This window comes from Pelecanus crispus, chromosome 11 (genome assembly GCF_030463565.1).
Source record: "Pelecanus crispus isolate bPelCri1 chromosome 11, bPelCri1.pri, whole genome shotgun sequence".
Classification (NCBI taxonomy): domain Eukaryota; kingdom Metazoa; phylum Chordata; class Aves; order Pelecaniformes; family Pelecanidae; genus Pelecanus; species Pelecanus crispus.
Window position 1 is genome coordinate 20,939,205 of NC_134653.1, and position 16,855 is coordinate 20,956,059.

The 16,855-nt window shown below is 53.4% G+C and overlaps 2 protein-coding genes across 3 annotated transcripts in view; one reads left to right on the forward strand and one right to left on the reverse strand.

The window, feature by feature from the left end:
• Positions 1-5,040: 5,040 nt before the first annotated feature.
• On the forward strand, positions 5,041-6,172 carry LOC142594590 (apelin receptor-like). The gene is given in 4 exon segments (XM_075719084.1): positions 5,041-5,126; positions 5,206-5,666; positions 5,669-5,834; positions 5,836-6,172. Coding segments are annotated over 4 exon segments (1,050 nt in total).
• A 9,186-nt stretch (positions 6,173-15,358) lies between these two features.
• The window catches only part of MORC2 (MORC family CW-type zinc finger 2), a 49,798-nt gene continuing 48,301 nt past the window's right edge, over positions 15,359-16,855 (reverse strand). The window contains exons 25-26 of one of the 2 annotated variants that reach the window (XM_075718657.1): positions 16,406-16,585; positions 15,359-15,455 (exon numbers count right to left, since the gene is read on the reverse strand). In XM_075718657.1, the coding sequence (XP_075574772.1) occupies positions 15,387-15,455; positions 16,406-16,585 (249 nt within the window). In that variant the 3' untranslated portion in view covers positions 15,359-15,386. Of the gene's footprint in view, positions 15,456-16,396; positions 16,586-16,855 lie in introns of both variants that reach the window. The other variant, XM_075718656.1, reaches the window with a different exon arrangement.

Here is a 16,855-nt window from a genome sequence, read left to right on the forward strand (position 1 = left end):
TTGAGTTACATCCTGCACATACCAAACGTCCTTTTGTGACTTGTAATATTGCTTGGCTCAATCCAGGTGCCACCCATGATTGAGAGCCCTGATTTTCTAGATAAAATGCTCCTCCATGTATCCGATGGTGGAGTTCTCTGACCAAAGGTATCAACGTAATCCTGTGGAGAAGAGGTTTTCCTTCTAATGTCCAGATTCCACTTACTCATTTTGCTCCTAAATGTCTCCATTTTTCAATTTCTTCTGTGGGTAAGGTTGAGGTAAGCCTGCTTAGATGCCCCTGGGTCCTGACCTTGAGTGTATCGACTGCCTCTCCTGACTCCCTATTGGAGGGTCATCTGCAAATTTTACGAGCACTCGGTCAACTCCCCCAGGTCATTGATAAAGATGCTAAATAGAATTGGTCCTGGGATAAACCCCTGTGGTTGGGATATCCCCTGGGATAAACTCCTGGGATAAACCCTTCAGTTGCTCCTGGCATCTAGGTAGAGTACGACCTTTTAACCACTCCCCTTTGAGCTCTATCATCCAACTGTTTTTTGCCCATCTAGTTGTCCATGCCTCCAGACCTCGATGTCCTAACATGGGAAAAGAATGCTGGAGATAGTGTTGAAAGTTTTGCTAGAGTCAAGATAAGTGACAACCACTGCTCTCTCCCCATATACAGATTCAGCCATTTCATCAGAGATTACAATCAGGTTGGTCAGGTATGACTCACCCTTGATGACTCCTACTCCATGCACCCAGAAATTTGATCCAAGGGGACTTGCTCCATGATTATATCATAGAATCATAGAATATCTCAAGTTGGAAGGGACCCATAAGGATCATTGAGTCCAACTCCCTGCTCCTCCCAGGACTACCTAAAACTAAATCGTATGATTAAGAGCATCGTCCAGACACTCCTTGAACTCTGACAGGCTTGGTGCTGTGACCACTTCCCTGGGGAGCCTGTTCCAGTGACCAACCGCCCTCTCAGTGAAGAACCTTTTCCTAATGTCCAATCTGAACTTCCCCTGACGCAGCTTCATTCCATTCCCTCATGTCCTATCGCTGGTCACCAGAGAGAGATCAGCACCTCCCCCTCCACTGCCCCCCCTGAGGAAGCTGTAGACTGCGATGAGGTCTGCCCTCAGCAATGACATCACCCCTCAGCCTTCTCTTCTCCAGGCTGAACAAGCCAAGTGACCTCAGCCACTCCTCGTAAGTCTTGCCTTTGAGACCTTTCACCACCTTGGTCACCCTCCTCTAGACACACTCTAATAGTTTGATGTCCTTAGTGTAATGAGGCACCCAAAACTACACGCAGTACTCAAGATGGGGCTGCACCAGTGCAGTGCAGAGTGGTACAATCACCTCCCCTGACCAGCTAGCTATGCTGTACTTGATGCACCCCAGGACACCGTTGGCCCTTTTGCTGCCAGGGCATACTGTTGACTCATATTCAACTTGCCATCCACCCAAACCCCCAGATCTCTTTCCGCAGGGCTGCTCTCCAGCCTCTTCTCCCCCAGTTTGTATGCATAACCAGGATTGCCCTGTCCCAGATGGAGAATCCAGCACTTACTCTTGTTAAATTTCATACAGTTGGTGATTGTCCAGCTCTCTAGTCTATCCAGATCTCTCATAAGGCCTCTATACCCTCGAGGGAATCCACAGCTCCTCCTAGTTTAGTATCTTTGGCAAACTTATGTAATGTACATTTGATTCCTGTGTCCAGATCATTAATAAAAACATTAAGGAGCAGTGGCCCTAAAATTGAGCCTTGGGGAACCCCACTGTGACTGGGTGCCAGCCTGGTGTAACCCCATTTACTATAACACTTTGAGCCTGACCCATCAGCTCATTGCTCACACAGCATATTATGGACTTGTCTAGCTGTGCGCTGGACATTTTGTCCAGAAGGATACTGTGAGAGACAGTATCAAAAGCTTTGCTAAAATCCAAAACTACCACATTGACTGGCTTCCCTTGGTCAACTAGGTGGATGACCTTATCATAAAAGGAAATTAAATTGGTTAAACAGGACTTTCCCCTCGTAAACCCATGCTGGCTATGACCAATGGGGATACTGGTGGGTGAAAAATTGGAAATGAGCTTGCAATGTGCACTCACAGCCCAGAAGGCCGACCATCTCCTGGGCCGCATCAAAAGAAGCGTGGCCAGCAGGTCGAGGGAGGTGATTCTGCCCCTCTGCTCTGCTCTGGTGAGACCTCACCTGGAGTACTGCGTCCAGCTCTGGAGCCTTCAGCACAAGAAGGACATGGAACTACTGAAGCAGGTCCAGAAGAGGGCCACAAAAATGATCCGAGGGCTGGAGCACGTCTCCTACAAGGCCAGGCTGACAGAGTTGGGGTTGTTCAGCCTGGAGAAGAGAAGGCTGCAGGGAGACCTTATTGTGGCCTTTCAGTACCTTTCAGGGGGCCTATAGGAAAGACAGGGACAATCTTTTTAGCAAGGCCTGTTGTGACAGGACAAGGAGTAATGGTTTTAAACTAAAGAAGGGTAGATTTAGACTGGATATGAGGAAGAAATTTTTTACAATGAGGGTGGTGAAGCACTGGAATGGGTTGCCAAGCGAGGTAGTGGAGGTTGCCAAGAGAGGTAGTGGAGGTTGCCAGGAGAGGTAGTGGAGGCCCCATCCCTAGAAACATTCAAGGTCAGGTTGGATGGGGCTCTGAGCAACCTGATCAAGTTAAAGATGTCCCTGCTCACTGCAGGGGGGTTGGGCTAGATGACCTCTAGAGGTCCCTTCCAATGCAAAGCATTCTATGATTCTATGTCCTCACCACCCACAGTGCCCCAGCACAGACACCACTGCCTGCTCACAAGCTGCAGCAGGTGTGGGGCGCCCTTCCTGCTCAGCCCGCAGCCCTCTATGACCCCAAGCTTCACACAGCATGGCAGCTGAGGCTGAGGAAATGCTCTGCATTGTCAGGCACACAGTACAGAGGATGAGGAAGACCCAAAAATGTCCCTGCTGCCCAGGGAGGTCCTCTTGCCTGGCTCCCAGGTACTTACTGACCATGGTCCATGGTTTAGTTTGCCCACTTCCCACTGTGGGACAGGAACTGCTCCCCTCCCAGTGAGGGAAAAACCTCTGCTGGGAGACAGCAGCCCACTACAGCCCAGCACTCCCTCCCTGCTCCTGGCAGCACTGCAGCAGGCCACCTGCCACATCAGGACCAACACAGGGGAAGCATATGCTGCAAGGCCCTCCTCAAACAAGCATGTTTTTATGGTGTGTCTGAGAGGAGGAAAAGAAAGAAAAGAAAATTTCTCTGAAATACAGAGACCATGATCTGTAGGAAACCAGCCCAGTGGAGAGAGAACTTGCTTCTGGAGACCTCGCACATGCTGCTGGCTCCGGAGCTGCTAACAATCCTGCCTGTTCCCCACCCTCAGTGCAGCTGGGGAAAGGGAGAGCAAAGGATGCTTAGCAGGTGCAGTCTCACTAGGGAATCATAGAATCATAGAATCTTCTAGGTTGGAAAAGACCTTTAAGATCATCCAGTCCAACCATTAACCTACACTACCAAGCCCACCTAAACCAATCAAGGGTAGACTAGACTAAACCATATCCCCAAGTGCCACATCTACCTGTTTTTTGAACACTTCCAGGGATGGTGACTCCACCACCTCTCTGGGCAGCCTGTTCCAATGCTTGACCACCCTTTCCGTAAAGAAATTTTTCCTAATTTCTAACCTAAACCTCCCCTGGCGCAGCTTGAGCCCATTTCCTCTCATCCTATCACTAACTACTTGGGAGAAGAGACCAACACCCACCTCACTACTACCTCCTTTCAGGCAGTTGTAGAGAGCAATAAGGTCTCCCCTCAGCCTCCTCTTCTCCAGGCTAAACAACCCCAGTTCCCTCAGCCGCTCCTCATAAGACTTGTTCTCCAGACCCTTCACCAGCCTTGTTGCCCATCTCTGAATGTGTAAACACTTGACAAGGGGCCCTGCTGCCACTGAATGCTGCAAACCAGGGGGTGGCCCAGCATGTCCAGCTAACCCAGCTGCAATTTCAAAAGGAAGTCCATGCTCTCAGCCACAGCATCAGCTTATCCTTACCCCTTGCCTGAACTGAGTGGTGCTAAGAGCTCCTTCCCCTGCTCCAGCACAGGCTCACTCTCCTCCTATGCTTGGCACATAGAGATTGCTTTGCAGGAGGCAGCCACCTTCTCCTTATCACCAGGTCCAGTGGGAACAAGGACCTGACAGCTCTTACAAAACACTGGCCAGGACAGAAAAAACTCGCTTCTGCCTTTGAGAAAAGAGTAAATGTGCAGGTCTCTTCAGGAAGCAGTGGGAGGGACACACCGCCACATCTCCTCCATTCCTTTGCACTTGAAAGGGGAGGCAAACAGGTTTGGTGTTAGAGGGAGCCGCTGGAGGAAGGCATGAGGTGCTGCTGGGGAGATGGGGGATGGCACTTCACAAGGATTGAAGGATGCTCTGGGGCTTGCTTCATCTCCTTCCACCAGGCCTCCAAGTCCCACTTGGCCAAGGCTGTGCTCCAGCACAGCAACACCAAGGAGCACCTGGTGCAAGAGCAGAGTGCCAACATGCCCAGAGCAGGGACCCCGTGGGCTCCCCACTCTGAGTGCTGTTCTGCTTCCCTGCCATGCTCACCGAGAAACTTTTGCATCCTTTGCTTTCTGCACCCGTGCCTGCTCATCCTGCATGATGCATAGCACTCCACTCCAGTCTTCAGCTCCGGCACTGCACCGGGCGTGGGCCCGCCTTTAAAGGCTGCAGGGACGTGGATTTGAGGTGCGTGGGCACCGCACCCCCTCGGGGGGCACTGCAGGACGCAAAGTGAATTTTATACCAAAATCCCCCCCGTGCCCGCCTGCCGTCGCTCCTCACGCGTCGCCCTCGGTGCCCCATGGGCAGCGTGGGGGCTGCGGGCAGCGAACCACTCCTGCCGCCGCGCCGCTCCCCGCGCATCCCGGCGCGGGATACCGGCAGCGAGCCGAGCTGTCTGCAGGAGCGACAGACTGCAGGGCAGCACCCTACGGGGGGGCCGGGAGGAAGATGTTGCGCTGGGGCGGAGCGACAGGCCCGGGGCCGCCCCAGGGTGGGGCCGACGGCCCCCTTATAAAGGCGCGGGGGGGAGGGGGGGCGCTGGTGGCGGGGTCGACATCGCCCTGATAGCGGGGCGTGGGCTGGTGGCGGGGTCGACGTCGCCCTGATAGCGGTGGGGCTGGTCGTGATGCAGTACGCGGAGACGGAGGAGTACTACTACGAGGAGAAGACGACGGGCAACACGACGTGGGAGGTGTGCGAGTGGCAGGCGGACTGGGAGGCGTCCTTCTCGCTGCTACCGCTGCTGTACCTTCTGGTCTTCACCCTGGGGCTGTCGGGCAACAGGCTGGTGCTGCTGACAGTGTGGCGCGGCCCGCGGGCGCAGCGCCGCTACACCAACGCCTACATCGGGAACCTGGCGCTGGCCGACCTGGCCTTCGTGGCCACGCTGCCGCTTTGGGCCGCCTACACGGCACTACACTTCCACTGGCCATTCAGCACGGCACTCTGCAAGCTCAGCAGCTCCCTGGTGCTCTTCAGCATGTTCGCCTCCGCCTTCTGCCTGGACGGCCTCAGCGCCGAGCGCTGCTGCGCCGCCCCCCGCCACTGCCCCGCTGGCCTAGGCCTGCTGGCCGCGTTCTGTGCGAGCTGGCGGCGGGGGGCGCGGGGCAGGCGGCGGCGCTCAGCCTGGGCACCACGGCGCTGGGTTTTGCTGCCCTGCTGCTGCTGATGGCCGTCTGCTACTGCTGCATGGGCGCCGCCGTCTGCCGCCACCTGCGCCCCCGGCGTGCTGAGGCGGCGGCAGCTGCTTTGGCTGATCGTGCCGCTGGTGGCCGTCTTCGCCGGCTGCTGGCTGCCCTTCCACCTGCTCAAGAGCCTCTTCGCGCTGGCGGCCGCCGGGCTGTTGGAGCTGCCCTGCACACTGCTGGGGCTCATTGCCCGCCTGCACCCCTACGCCACCTGCCTGGTCTACCTCAACAGGTACCTCAACCCGCTGCTCTACGCCTTCCTCGATGGCCGCTTCTGCGCCCGCTCCCACCTGCTCCTGGGTCCGCGCCGCCCGCCCGCCGCCACCGCCTCCTCCACGCTCAGCGGCCTCACGCAGCAGTCCGAGCTGCCCTCGGCCGGCACCACGCTGTAGCGCCCTGATAAAAGCCCTTTCCACAGCCAGAGCCCGCTGCCTTCTTTATCCGGTGCGGCAGCCGCCCGTCGCCGCAGGGGAGGGCGGAGACCCGGGGGGGTCCGGGGCCCAGCACCCACAGCCTCGGGTCACCCTGGGGCGCTGCCACCCTCGCTCCCTCACTTCCTCACCCTGACCCACCCCCAGTTAAAGTGCCGGGGCTGGCCCCAGGCTTCCCTTGCGGCGGCAGGAGTCGGCGATGCTCTCCGTGGGGCTCCGGCCGGGACCGCAGGTTTGCCAGCCGAGGGGCAGCCCCTGTGTCGCCGGGCCCAGGCCCGACCCTCCCTCACTGCCGCCTGGGGACGTGCCTCCCCTCCACCAGCGGCTCCCTGCGGTGAGGGGGCTCTGGCATAGCCGCTGACACTTTTCTAAGCCACTGCACTTCACGTTGTCCAGGCAGCATCCCCTCTGCCCTGCATGCCTTCAGGGCCCATCCAACCTGCGTACAGCCATGTCTGGAGGCTGTTCAGCTCCTCTCCTTGCAGACAGAAGCTCGTTGAGGGTTGTCCAAGACAGCTGGGTGAGGACATGGGTGTGTTCCCATTCCCTGGGCATGGTTGTCCCAGAGGGGCCCTGCAGTCTGCTGAACCCAGCGTGCTGGGAGCTGGGGCATTTTTCTTCAGCTCAGGTGTGCCAGCCTTTCCCTAGGCACAATCTGGTGCTGGAGGTGTCCTCTAGGAAAACACATATCCAAGGGGTGACACCTGGCCCCCTGGGTATCTGCCCACTGAGCTGACACCAGGCAGGCAGCAGAGGGTCTTTGGAGCATTGCATTGGGTAGAAGAGTTACCCGTCCCACAGTGCTGTCAGCATGAGCCTGTCCTACTTTGGGCTGTGATGGTATCTCATTTCTGGAATGCTGTGGACATGTCACCACTTTCTGGCTGGCAGTGGGCAGCCCTTTTGTGGAGTTCAATGGCAATCTCTGAGGGCTGAGCTTCTCAGAGGGCACAGCTGCTGATGGTGCTGCTGTGGGAGCTGGGCCAGGGCCAGCCAAGCCTTGTGGTGGGGATGCTGCCCCACCAGAGACATTGCACTAGAGAAAGCTGGGTCTCAGCTGAGTGGATGCCCCACTTGGCAGCGCTGCATGTGGGGGTGGATGTGCTTTCCTCCTCCCCTGGCTCTGCAAATCTTGCTGGGTTTTTGCTGTCTTGTTTTGGCACCCACACATACCTCTGGGCACAGCCTGCTGAGCCCAGACCAAAGTGAGACCTGCACAATCACACAGAGTGACAGGCTGTCCCCCTTGGAGTCACGTATGCAGGGGGACAGAGGAGCATCAGGCCACACAGTTGTAGCTAAGAGGTCTTCAGGCCCACTGGTCATGGGACATCAGGGCAGCATAACACAGGCTGTAAGCATTGTCCCCCAGGCACCTGATGAAGAGTCCTTCCCTGTAGCAGTCCCTGCTGCTGCTCTCCCAGGGCACCCCTGGGAAAAGCTGCTGTCTCTCCATGCCCATGCCAGACCTGGGCACCAGCACCAAACTGGGGCAGGCTCATGCTCCATAGCCTCCTGTTGCTCCTCCTTCCCCTTCAGCTCAGCTGGGCAGCTCTACCTAACCAACGGCATGTAAAAAACTCCCAAATCCTGCCCATCCCTCCTCCTGGGAAGTGCTTTCCCCCTGCCCAAGCCTTGCTGCCATAGGGCGGTGGACTTTTCTTTCCCTGTGAAATGTTTGAACCAGAACATTTGGGACACCTGCCAGGGCAGCTGTGGATATGGCTCAAGACCGCACAAGGGGAACATGAATCCCAGTAAGGAGAGCCCCTGAGGAAGGGCTGAGGGTGTAGGGGGGATCCCAGGAGGGGCAGGCACCCACCACTGCCCCTTTCCTCCACAGAAGCACAGGAGAGATGAGATGGTGACAATGGGGCTGGCAGGTGGGAGCCATCCCATCGTGGGCACCACTTTCCCAGGAGGGAAGGCCAGGAAAAAGGGAAGGCTTCACAGCCCTGCTGCCCTCAGGGTGGCTCTGCATGCTTGCATCCATGCTGGTCACCCTCCCTGTCCCCAGACCCTCCCTTGGAAGCCCCACTGTCCGTGTCCCACCCCAGCACAAGATGCACTCACTGTCCTCCAGCCCCTGCTCCAAGGCACCTGCCCCACACCAGCCCTGTGGGCTGCAGGGCCTTGTTCTGCGGTCCAGGGGCAGAGTGGGCTCTCTCATCGCCCTCATCACCTTCTGGTGCTTCCCCTGGGGAAAGGTCAGAACAAAGCTCAGGGCCAGAGCCTGTGTGGAGGTGACCAGGGCCAGCCCTGCTGCACTCCCGCAGCCATCACAGCCCCTGTCCTAGGTGAAGCCATGCGAGAACCATCTGTCCTCCAGGCTGGTGGCCACACAGACACTGAGCGTTGGCTGGCCAGGTGCGGGGTGAGCATGGGGACAGGCTAGGGCCATGTAAGAGTAACCATGCCAGCCAGGGCTTCTGCCCTCCCTGTTCTAGGGTGCAAGCCCCTGCGCAGAGGAGGAGCAGAGACAGCTCTGTGTCTATCCAGGGTTTCTGCTCTATGTGCAGCCACTGCTTTGCACTTGGAAGATACATCCAGAGTATCTGTGCTCCTGCTGCCCATGAGTGCTGCATCCAGCTTCAAAAACAGCTCTTAAAGCTCAGGCTCTCTGTGCAGTGGCTGGTTTGGCCTTACAGAACACTGCAGCATGGGTTTGGGGAGAACTGAGAGGTGGGAGGCTGGTCCTGCCCATGCCATGGAGCAGAGCAGTTCTCCTCTCCAGTTACCACCGTGTCTGAAGGCAGATGAGCATCTCTGAGGAGTGGAGGGCTGCTACGAGCAGACAGTGCTGAGCCCATGGCCCCACCTAAGCCAAAGGACAGCAAGGCAAGAGCAGGATTTGGGAGGAGCAGCTGGGAGCTGGGCCCCAAGGCACCTGGGGAGCCCCAGGGTGGCTGCTCAAGTAGGAACAGGGCTCCCCCCCAAGCACAGCTCCATACACTGAATGCTCAAGTCACATCCTCTCCATCCTACTGTCACCGTCTCCCCCAGCACCCCAGAGGGACATACCTGTGCCATGGCACTCCAGGAGGGAGCTGGGCTGACAGTCGGGGCAGGGGGGATGTGAGAAACCCCTTGTGGTCACGCTCAGGTGCCACAGGGTGGAAGAGGATTTAAAAAATACCACAACCCAGCCTTCTCTAGGTGTCCCCTAGCTCAGTACATCGGGGCAGTGGCTTGTGCCAGGCAGGCAGAGCTGGGGGGGCTCAGGAGGGTCAGAGGCAAGAGGGGGAAACAAGTGCATGTGGAAGTCTCAGTGGCCCAGAGCCAGCACCTGCACCCCGGCACCCACAGAGCTGCACCTAGGGAAGAGCAGCACCAGTATCACTGTTGTGCCCCAGCAGCTCCTCCTTCCCTGGCTGGGGCAGCTGGACTAGGCAGAGGATACCCAGCTGGCTACAGGGCCCAGGATAAGGCGCTGCCAGCAGCTCCCAGCACTCTGACAAGGGCCCCACTGTGCGCTCAGCGGCAGGCAGCCCTAGGCGCTGCTGCACCTTGGCCCAGGGCTGGCTCTGCACTGAGTGCCTGCCTTCATTCCTTCAGGGAGACACTAGCTGACCCTTTCAGGGCAAGGGGAGCCGCTTCCAGGCAGCTGCAGCAGGAACTGTTGGCTGGCAGGAAAAGGAAGACTATTCCCTTGTCTCCCAAAGAAACATGGTGGAGCCAACAAAGGCAGGGTGGGGGTGCCCTAGCAGGGGCCGGGGATGCCTCTCCTGCCAGCAATGTTTCCCTAGAGACAGGGCAGCACCAGGGGCTGATGCTTCCACACGTGTTCTGAGGCACTGGTGGCTCCTGCACAGAGGCACTTGATGAGCTGGTGGCAATGCCCTTGCTTAAGGGGTCCGGCCATGCAGCCCGTGCCTGGCAGCTTCACCTCAGCCTTGCTGAGTGTGGCCCAGGGGAGGCAGAAGAGCAATTGCCCTGGTGCCTGTGAGGGGCTGAAAGAGTTAATGGCTCAGACATTGTGGTGAGGCAAGTTAAGGTCCACACAGAGACAAGTTAAGGTCTCCATAGTGATAAATTGCGGTCTGCATAGCACCACAGGCAGAGAAGCCCAGGCAGAGGACCACTGTAAAGACCCCTTGGGATCGCCCCACACAGTTGTGCCTGTGCAGAAGATTGAGAACATTCTGGAACAAGCCTCAAGGCGGGTGAGACTAGAGGCGGGGACTGGCCTATAAAAGACACAACTTCAAGGAGCCACGTGGTGCACCCCTACCACTGGAGGACCCTGTGCTGCTGCCACCCCTGCTCTGGACCGGCCTCCCTCACCCGCTGCCGGCACAGCCGGAGGCCCTGTGCTCTGAGAGCAGTGTGCCCACCACCGGAGGACTGCTGCGTTTATCATCGACATCGCAGGATCCAAAGGTGATGATATCCCTCTCTCTCCTCTTTTTCCCTTTTCCTTTCCTTTTATAAGTATTTGGATTAGAATCCACATTGCTTAGCGTGGTGCTTTCCTGGTTCAGGTTGCCTACCGTTACACTTTACAAGTTCAGGCTGGTGTTTACTGTCAATAAAGCGTTTAACTGATCATTTGGTGTTGTTTCACCTTAATTTAGCCCAAGGGAGTCACAGAACCTCCACAATCCTCTCTGGACAGCCTGGTTCAGGTTGTGACAGTGCCAGAGCCATGCTGGGCGAGGAGGGCATACAGCCACCAGACCTGCAGCACCACAGCTGCCCATGCCTTCCTTGGCAAGCAAAACCAAAGCCACATACTCTGAGATCAGACAGGGATGCAGGCAGCAGGAGCCAGTGGCATTGTCCCCAGCCTGGCTTCTTAGTGCAGCTTCTTGGCAGCTGTTTGCAGAGCCCACGCCATCACCTACACATGCAGCATAGGCTCATCTGGGTACTCAGCCCCAGGCATGGCAGCCCTGCACACAGCAGCGCAGCACCATCACTGCTTGCTGCAGGCAGCCACAGCTGCTCAAAAAGAGAGACAGGGAAAACAAGGGCTGTGGGCTTGATGCACCATGCAAACACCCGGGACTGGTACCCACCCTCCCTTCTTCCAGGCTGAGCCAAGGCTTCTGGGGCTTTTTTCTTCCAGTCCCAGCTGCTGGGAATTCCCAGACACTAGGAATCAGGCTCCTCCTTCCTAATGACAGCAATGGGCTCTGCAACACTGTGCTCCTGCTGTACTTACACGACTCAACAGGCCCCTCCCTGCTCAGATGCTTTGCTTAGTGTGTTCAAGTAATAAGAGCAGCCTTAGAGGGCCTTAATATCCCCAGCCCTGTCCCTGCCCTCTTCTGGAGCAGCCAGAGTGGTGGCACCCTGCACTGGGGGGCTCCTGGCAGGATGAAGCAATGGTGAATTTACAAGTTGTTCTGCTCAATGGGCTGCAGCCCACGGAGAAGAGGGAGTGATTGAGGGCTGCAGTGACCTGAAGCACCTCGTTTCTGCACACACTGAAACCACAGGGCAGGGACCCCTGGACACGCAGTCTGGGCTCCCAGAGGTCCCCATGAACCCAGTCTCTCATTCTACTAATGCGGCAGGTGCCCAGAGTCCTCCAGGCTTCCCAAGGGGTGCTGAAGAGCTTTCTTGGACACTTCCCTCCAGTGCAGGCTTAGAGGAGGGTCTCTTCTGCTCCTGCTGTGCAATTGCAGCTTTGCTGATGAGAAAGGGCATAGCAAGATCATTCAGGAGTTGCCTGTTCGGTCTCATCAGACACAGTGGGCACTGATCAAGTTAGATAGCGTATGACCAAGACTCTGAGACCAGGAACAAAGTCAGATGCTGTTAAGAGGGATGTCAAGATAACTGGTACTCTCCTGAGTAGATGAAGATACCCTGGGGCCTGTAGATCAGAAAGATTTTCTTGGCAGAAAAGTTTGGGTTTTTTGGGTAGGGTAAGTTTTGGGTAAGGCAGTGGCAGAAGAAGAGACCGAGTCTGCCCCACTGCATAAGTGTGCCCCACACAGCCCTGTAAGGTAGCTGAAAGCAAGTGGCACCCCAAAGCCCAGCCAGTCCTTGCTATAGGCTGCAGGAATGACTTGCAAAAAAAGAAATGTTGATCCTGTTGCCATAACATCAATCCGAGGCTGGTGACGTGGAGTTTCAAGCCTCCACTTAAGGAACAGCAGCAACACATGACCCTTTCAAGACATGCAGGTAGGACTGTGTCCCTCACACTGGGAGAGGGACCGATTGCCACAAGCTCAGGTGTTCTGTTTCACTCTGCAAGAGAAACTGGGTGAATCTGTACAAGGTCAAGGATCACCAACAGACACCTCAGGGTCCAGGGTAAGGCTGGGACTTCAGCTAGGGAAGCAGCAAGGACAATCATAGTCCTGCTGACAGGAGCCCCGCCCAAGGCCGTGCGCTACAGCAGGAAAGAGGCTGAGGCAAAGTTGGTCTGGAACAATAGTCATCATGAGACACAAAAATTAATGTTAAAAAAGTTATTCTCCTGCCTTATTATTAAATACATACATTTGCAACCTTACCAATAGAAATATGTATGCTACGAAGTATCTAGGTGACAGCTGTGGGAGGAATTTCCAAAATGGATGACTGTAACAATGGGCATAAAGGAGGGACTTAAGGTGGTCTTATAAAGAGAGGGGATGTTGTACAAAATGCAACTTGTATACTACTTAGTATTTCTGCTGTAAGAAACAGCTGGAAGTGGAGAGGAAGACTGAGGGAACTGAGCACAGATGTGGTATCAACAGGCTTCACTGTAGCATGAAGGTCCAGCTGCCAAGGCTGCAGCAGGGACACCCTTGTAAGGTGCAAGGGAAGAACACACTCACTGGAGAGGTGTGCGATGCAGAAAAGTGGTGCAACCTCCACCCTTGAAGATTTTAAGAGCTCAACTGGAAAAGGCCCTGAACAATGTGATATAGCTTTTGACTACACCTTGCTTGGAGCAGGTTATTCAGATGACCTCCACAGGTCATTTTGTTCCTATGTTTTTTAAAGGCATTACTAAAACCTGATGTTACACATAGGTCTACTTAACAAGGTTACCACAAAAAAAAAAATTAAAAAAAAAAATTGAAGGATTTCAGAGAAGGACTACCAGGAAGGTTTTGAGAATGAAAAACTTGTTTTATTGGTGCTTAAAAGTTCTTGGCTTGCTTTTCCTAGCAAAATGGAAGTTTAGAGAGGACACATCAATTGTACTGATGAAAGTAACTCAAACAAAAATACTTGATACAAGATCAAAAAAATGAAATGCCATTAAAAAAGTTAAAATTGGAAATGAGACGTTTCCAGAGAAGGGGGTGGGGTAGGGTGGGGGGGTGGGGAGTAATGCCTTCCTAACAGCAGAGCAGGATTAGGGGATCAAACTGTGTCAGGAAGCTGAAGAAATGTATAAGAGCTATTTGTCCCACTTTGGTATACTCCAGGTATTATGAATTAAAGCTTTGCAAGCAGCAGCATCTCTGAACTGTATTTTAATGAAATCTGGTTCTTTAGGATTTCTGCTTGCCACCTGGAAAGGACAAAGATTTCTTCTTTCACCTTAATATAAAACTCAGCTTCTACAGAAGGATCATTTTAATCTGAAGCACCAGTGTGCCATCACAATTAACAAAACCTCTAATACATGTAAGGAAATAGAGAAGACTGGTAGAGCTTGCTCCTACATTTAAGGAATGCTGCCCCTCCATCCAGGAAGGTGTATGGGGGTGGGGGGAATGCTCCTTACCTTCCTTTATACCAGGATGTCCGGGCCCAGATCCTGAATGAAAGCAGTCAGTCTCACTGTGTGCTGTTACAAGGACCAGGAATTCAGGTAATAAGCAAAAGTCTTCCCTCTCTCCTGCGGTATGTAGAACTTGGGAGCTCTCCACGACTATAAACCATTAGTGCCTAAGGTTTTGTGTGCAACAGATGTTTAATTTGGAATTTTCTTTGCAAAACATCTATTACACATTCAGCTGTCAAAAGAACCCCAATGGTCCATTTAATTTGATGTTCCTGAAGGTGGGCACTTCTTGGTCATGCTGTGTTTCTTCAAACCGCCAGGCTGTAGGGGATTTCAGTTTTCTGAGCACAGAGTTTACAGACATCTTGTCCTAGCAGACCTGATAAGCTGGCTAGCCAGCAAACTCAAACCGAGTCACCCTGGCCACAAGTGGTCTGCTAGGAGCTGTAATGCAGCCTCCAGCTGGGAGGACAAGGGAAAGGCATTGTTCTTGCTGCTGACCCAGGGCCAGATGTGACTCAGCGACGCAAGGCTCCAAAGGCTCCAAATTCCAGCACTCTAATAAAATTACCTGGAAGAGCAAGTTGATCAAAGCAATGCAAACCTGAGGGAGTGACAACAGAACAGAGGGTCACTTTATTTTCAGATGGTTGAGGTGTTCTTCTGCTATTGCAATTATGTCTCAAAGAAACAGCAGCAAAATTGTGCAATAAGGCGACTGCTAGAAAAGAATGTGAACTCCAGCTTTCTCCCTCTGATGATGACAACCCACTGCAAACAGCCTAGGAGGCCATCCTCTTCCAAAAGGATCCTCAGCCTTCTGACTGTTAGCATGGTGTCAACTCCACCTGCTTATGGAGACTTCATATTCAGGAACCTCACTGCACTGGCAAGTGCCAATCCCCTATGCCCAACCCCCTCAGAGCCACCAAGATTTCATCCCCTCCACTCATGCTCACACAGGGACTGTGTTTTGATCTCCTCCATGTACCTCAAATTCCTGACTTGGCTTTCTCTAGCCCAAGTTCAGTATCTTCAAAGTCTAAGTCCTGATCTCCTCTTCCGTAACTCAAGGCTTCTTTTTAAGTTTCTGCCAGGTTCTTACTTGAGACAACCCACTAGGCAGGATGTTCTGGTCTTCCAGGTTTAGCATATGAATATACCCCAGATGCAAAAAGGTTACTCACACTTTTACCTCACTAAAAATACACAGCAACCCTCCCATCATATCAGGCACAGTTCCTATTTCTTTTAAAAATAAATATTTATAAACAAAAGGAAGAGATTCAGAGAACTACAACATTAAAAATTTTCCTGCCAACAGCACAAATGTCTTCCATGTAAAGTCACAAGAACAAGTTGTACACCAACACAAGTACTGCCTAAAAACCCTCTCTCCTCATCAGCTGCCATAGTCCTCCACTGCAGGAATCCACATCTCCCACTGCAGCAACCAGCTCCTCTGCACTTCTCTAGGACTTGTACTGAGGCTGCTCAATCTCCTTTCGTGATCAAGTCCTCGATATATGCATCCAGTTCATCATCTGTATTAATATCAATGTCCTGAAACCAAAGGCACAAGAAACACCAGTGAAAAGTGCATCTTCAAGAACAGTGCAAGAACGGACAAGACAGAGCAGCACAGCATCCTCTGCAACATCTGTCCTGGTCAACCTTTACACCCTGACTTCCAGCATTCTCCAGCTGCTGACATCTGCTGTGAAAGCACCACCAACTTTCTTTGTCAGAGCCTGACAGACAACACCTGGAAACCAGTCAGCACTTGATGCTCAAACAGTGCACTCAAGCAATATATTTACTGTGCTGATCAGGGTCGAGTTAGGTCAGTGGGGTTTTTTTGGGTTTTTTTAGCTTTAACACACATTTTCCTAATAGGGAGCAACTGCTTCCATCTGGTTTTAGTAGCTTTTGCATTGGGTGGTCTTAATTTTAAAGTAGTTTTTTTATTTAAAGTTTATTTATTTAAAGCTTTTATTTAAATATATATTTGCTACTTTAATTTAGTAGTATAATAAATAGATTTCACCATAAATTTTTTATATTAAGTATTATTTGTTTAAAGGTTTGCATTTCTATACATGGGGTTCAGAATCTAGCACCACCTTTCTGCCCAAGAATGGGGCAGAAGTTCCCTCCAGAACACTGCCTATGCCCAGGGAAATTCTCCTGCAGCCCCATGTTTTATAGCAGAAAGCAGAAAACAAATAGAAGCTGTACACTATGTACATGCCATGAAAAATCGATCTGTGAAAATTAACACTCATCAGGACCCCCCAAGGCATGGATCCCAAAAGGTGGGCAGCGACAGCAGCTGCACACTCAGCTGCTTCTGATGGTCTAAGCCCAAGTTGCACCCGATTGAGAAAGAGCTGACCTCCAGTTAAATGCTGGACTAAAACATCTCAAGTGCCTGGAGGGGCCTGGGTCTGGGGAAGGTTGCTACTCATGGGGCAGCTCTGTTTTCACACCCCTTCCTCACCCACCTCCTGCACTTTCTGCAGAAGGGCCACGATGTTAGTCCTCAGCTTCTGCAGTTTCTCCTCTGTCTCCTTCAGCTTTCTCTCCGAGTTGCGGAGGTTTTCTTCACAGGCTTTAGCCCGGGCATCGGCACGTGTCTGATATGAATTGCACAGGTTCTGCAGACCTACCTCATACTGTTTGAAATATTCTTTCTGTAGAAGACAAAACACAACAGATCACACATTAAGAAGCAGCACCAAGTGTCAAAACTCACAGCTTGTAGAAGAGTCCAGCTACTGGCACCCCATGACTGAACACCACCAGCCTAACACCATGCCCCTGCACACCCTGCTCATAGTCATTACCATGCTCACATTTACATTTCTGATTTGCCTACTGCAGGCAGCACAAAAATCACACAGGTTTTCACATTCCTCAAAGACCAGAACTGCAACAAAAGCTGCCTGAATTCAGATTAAGGA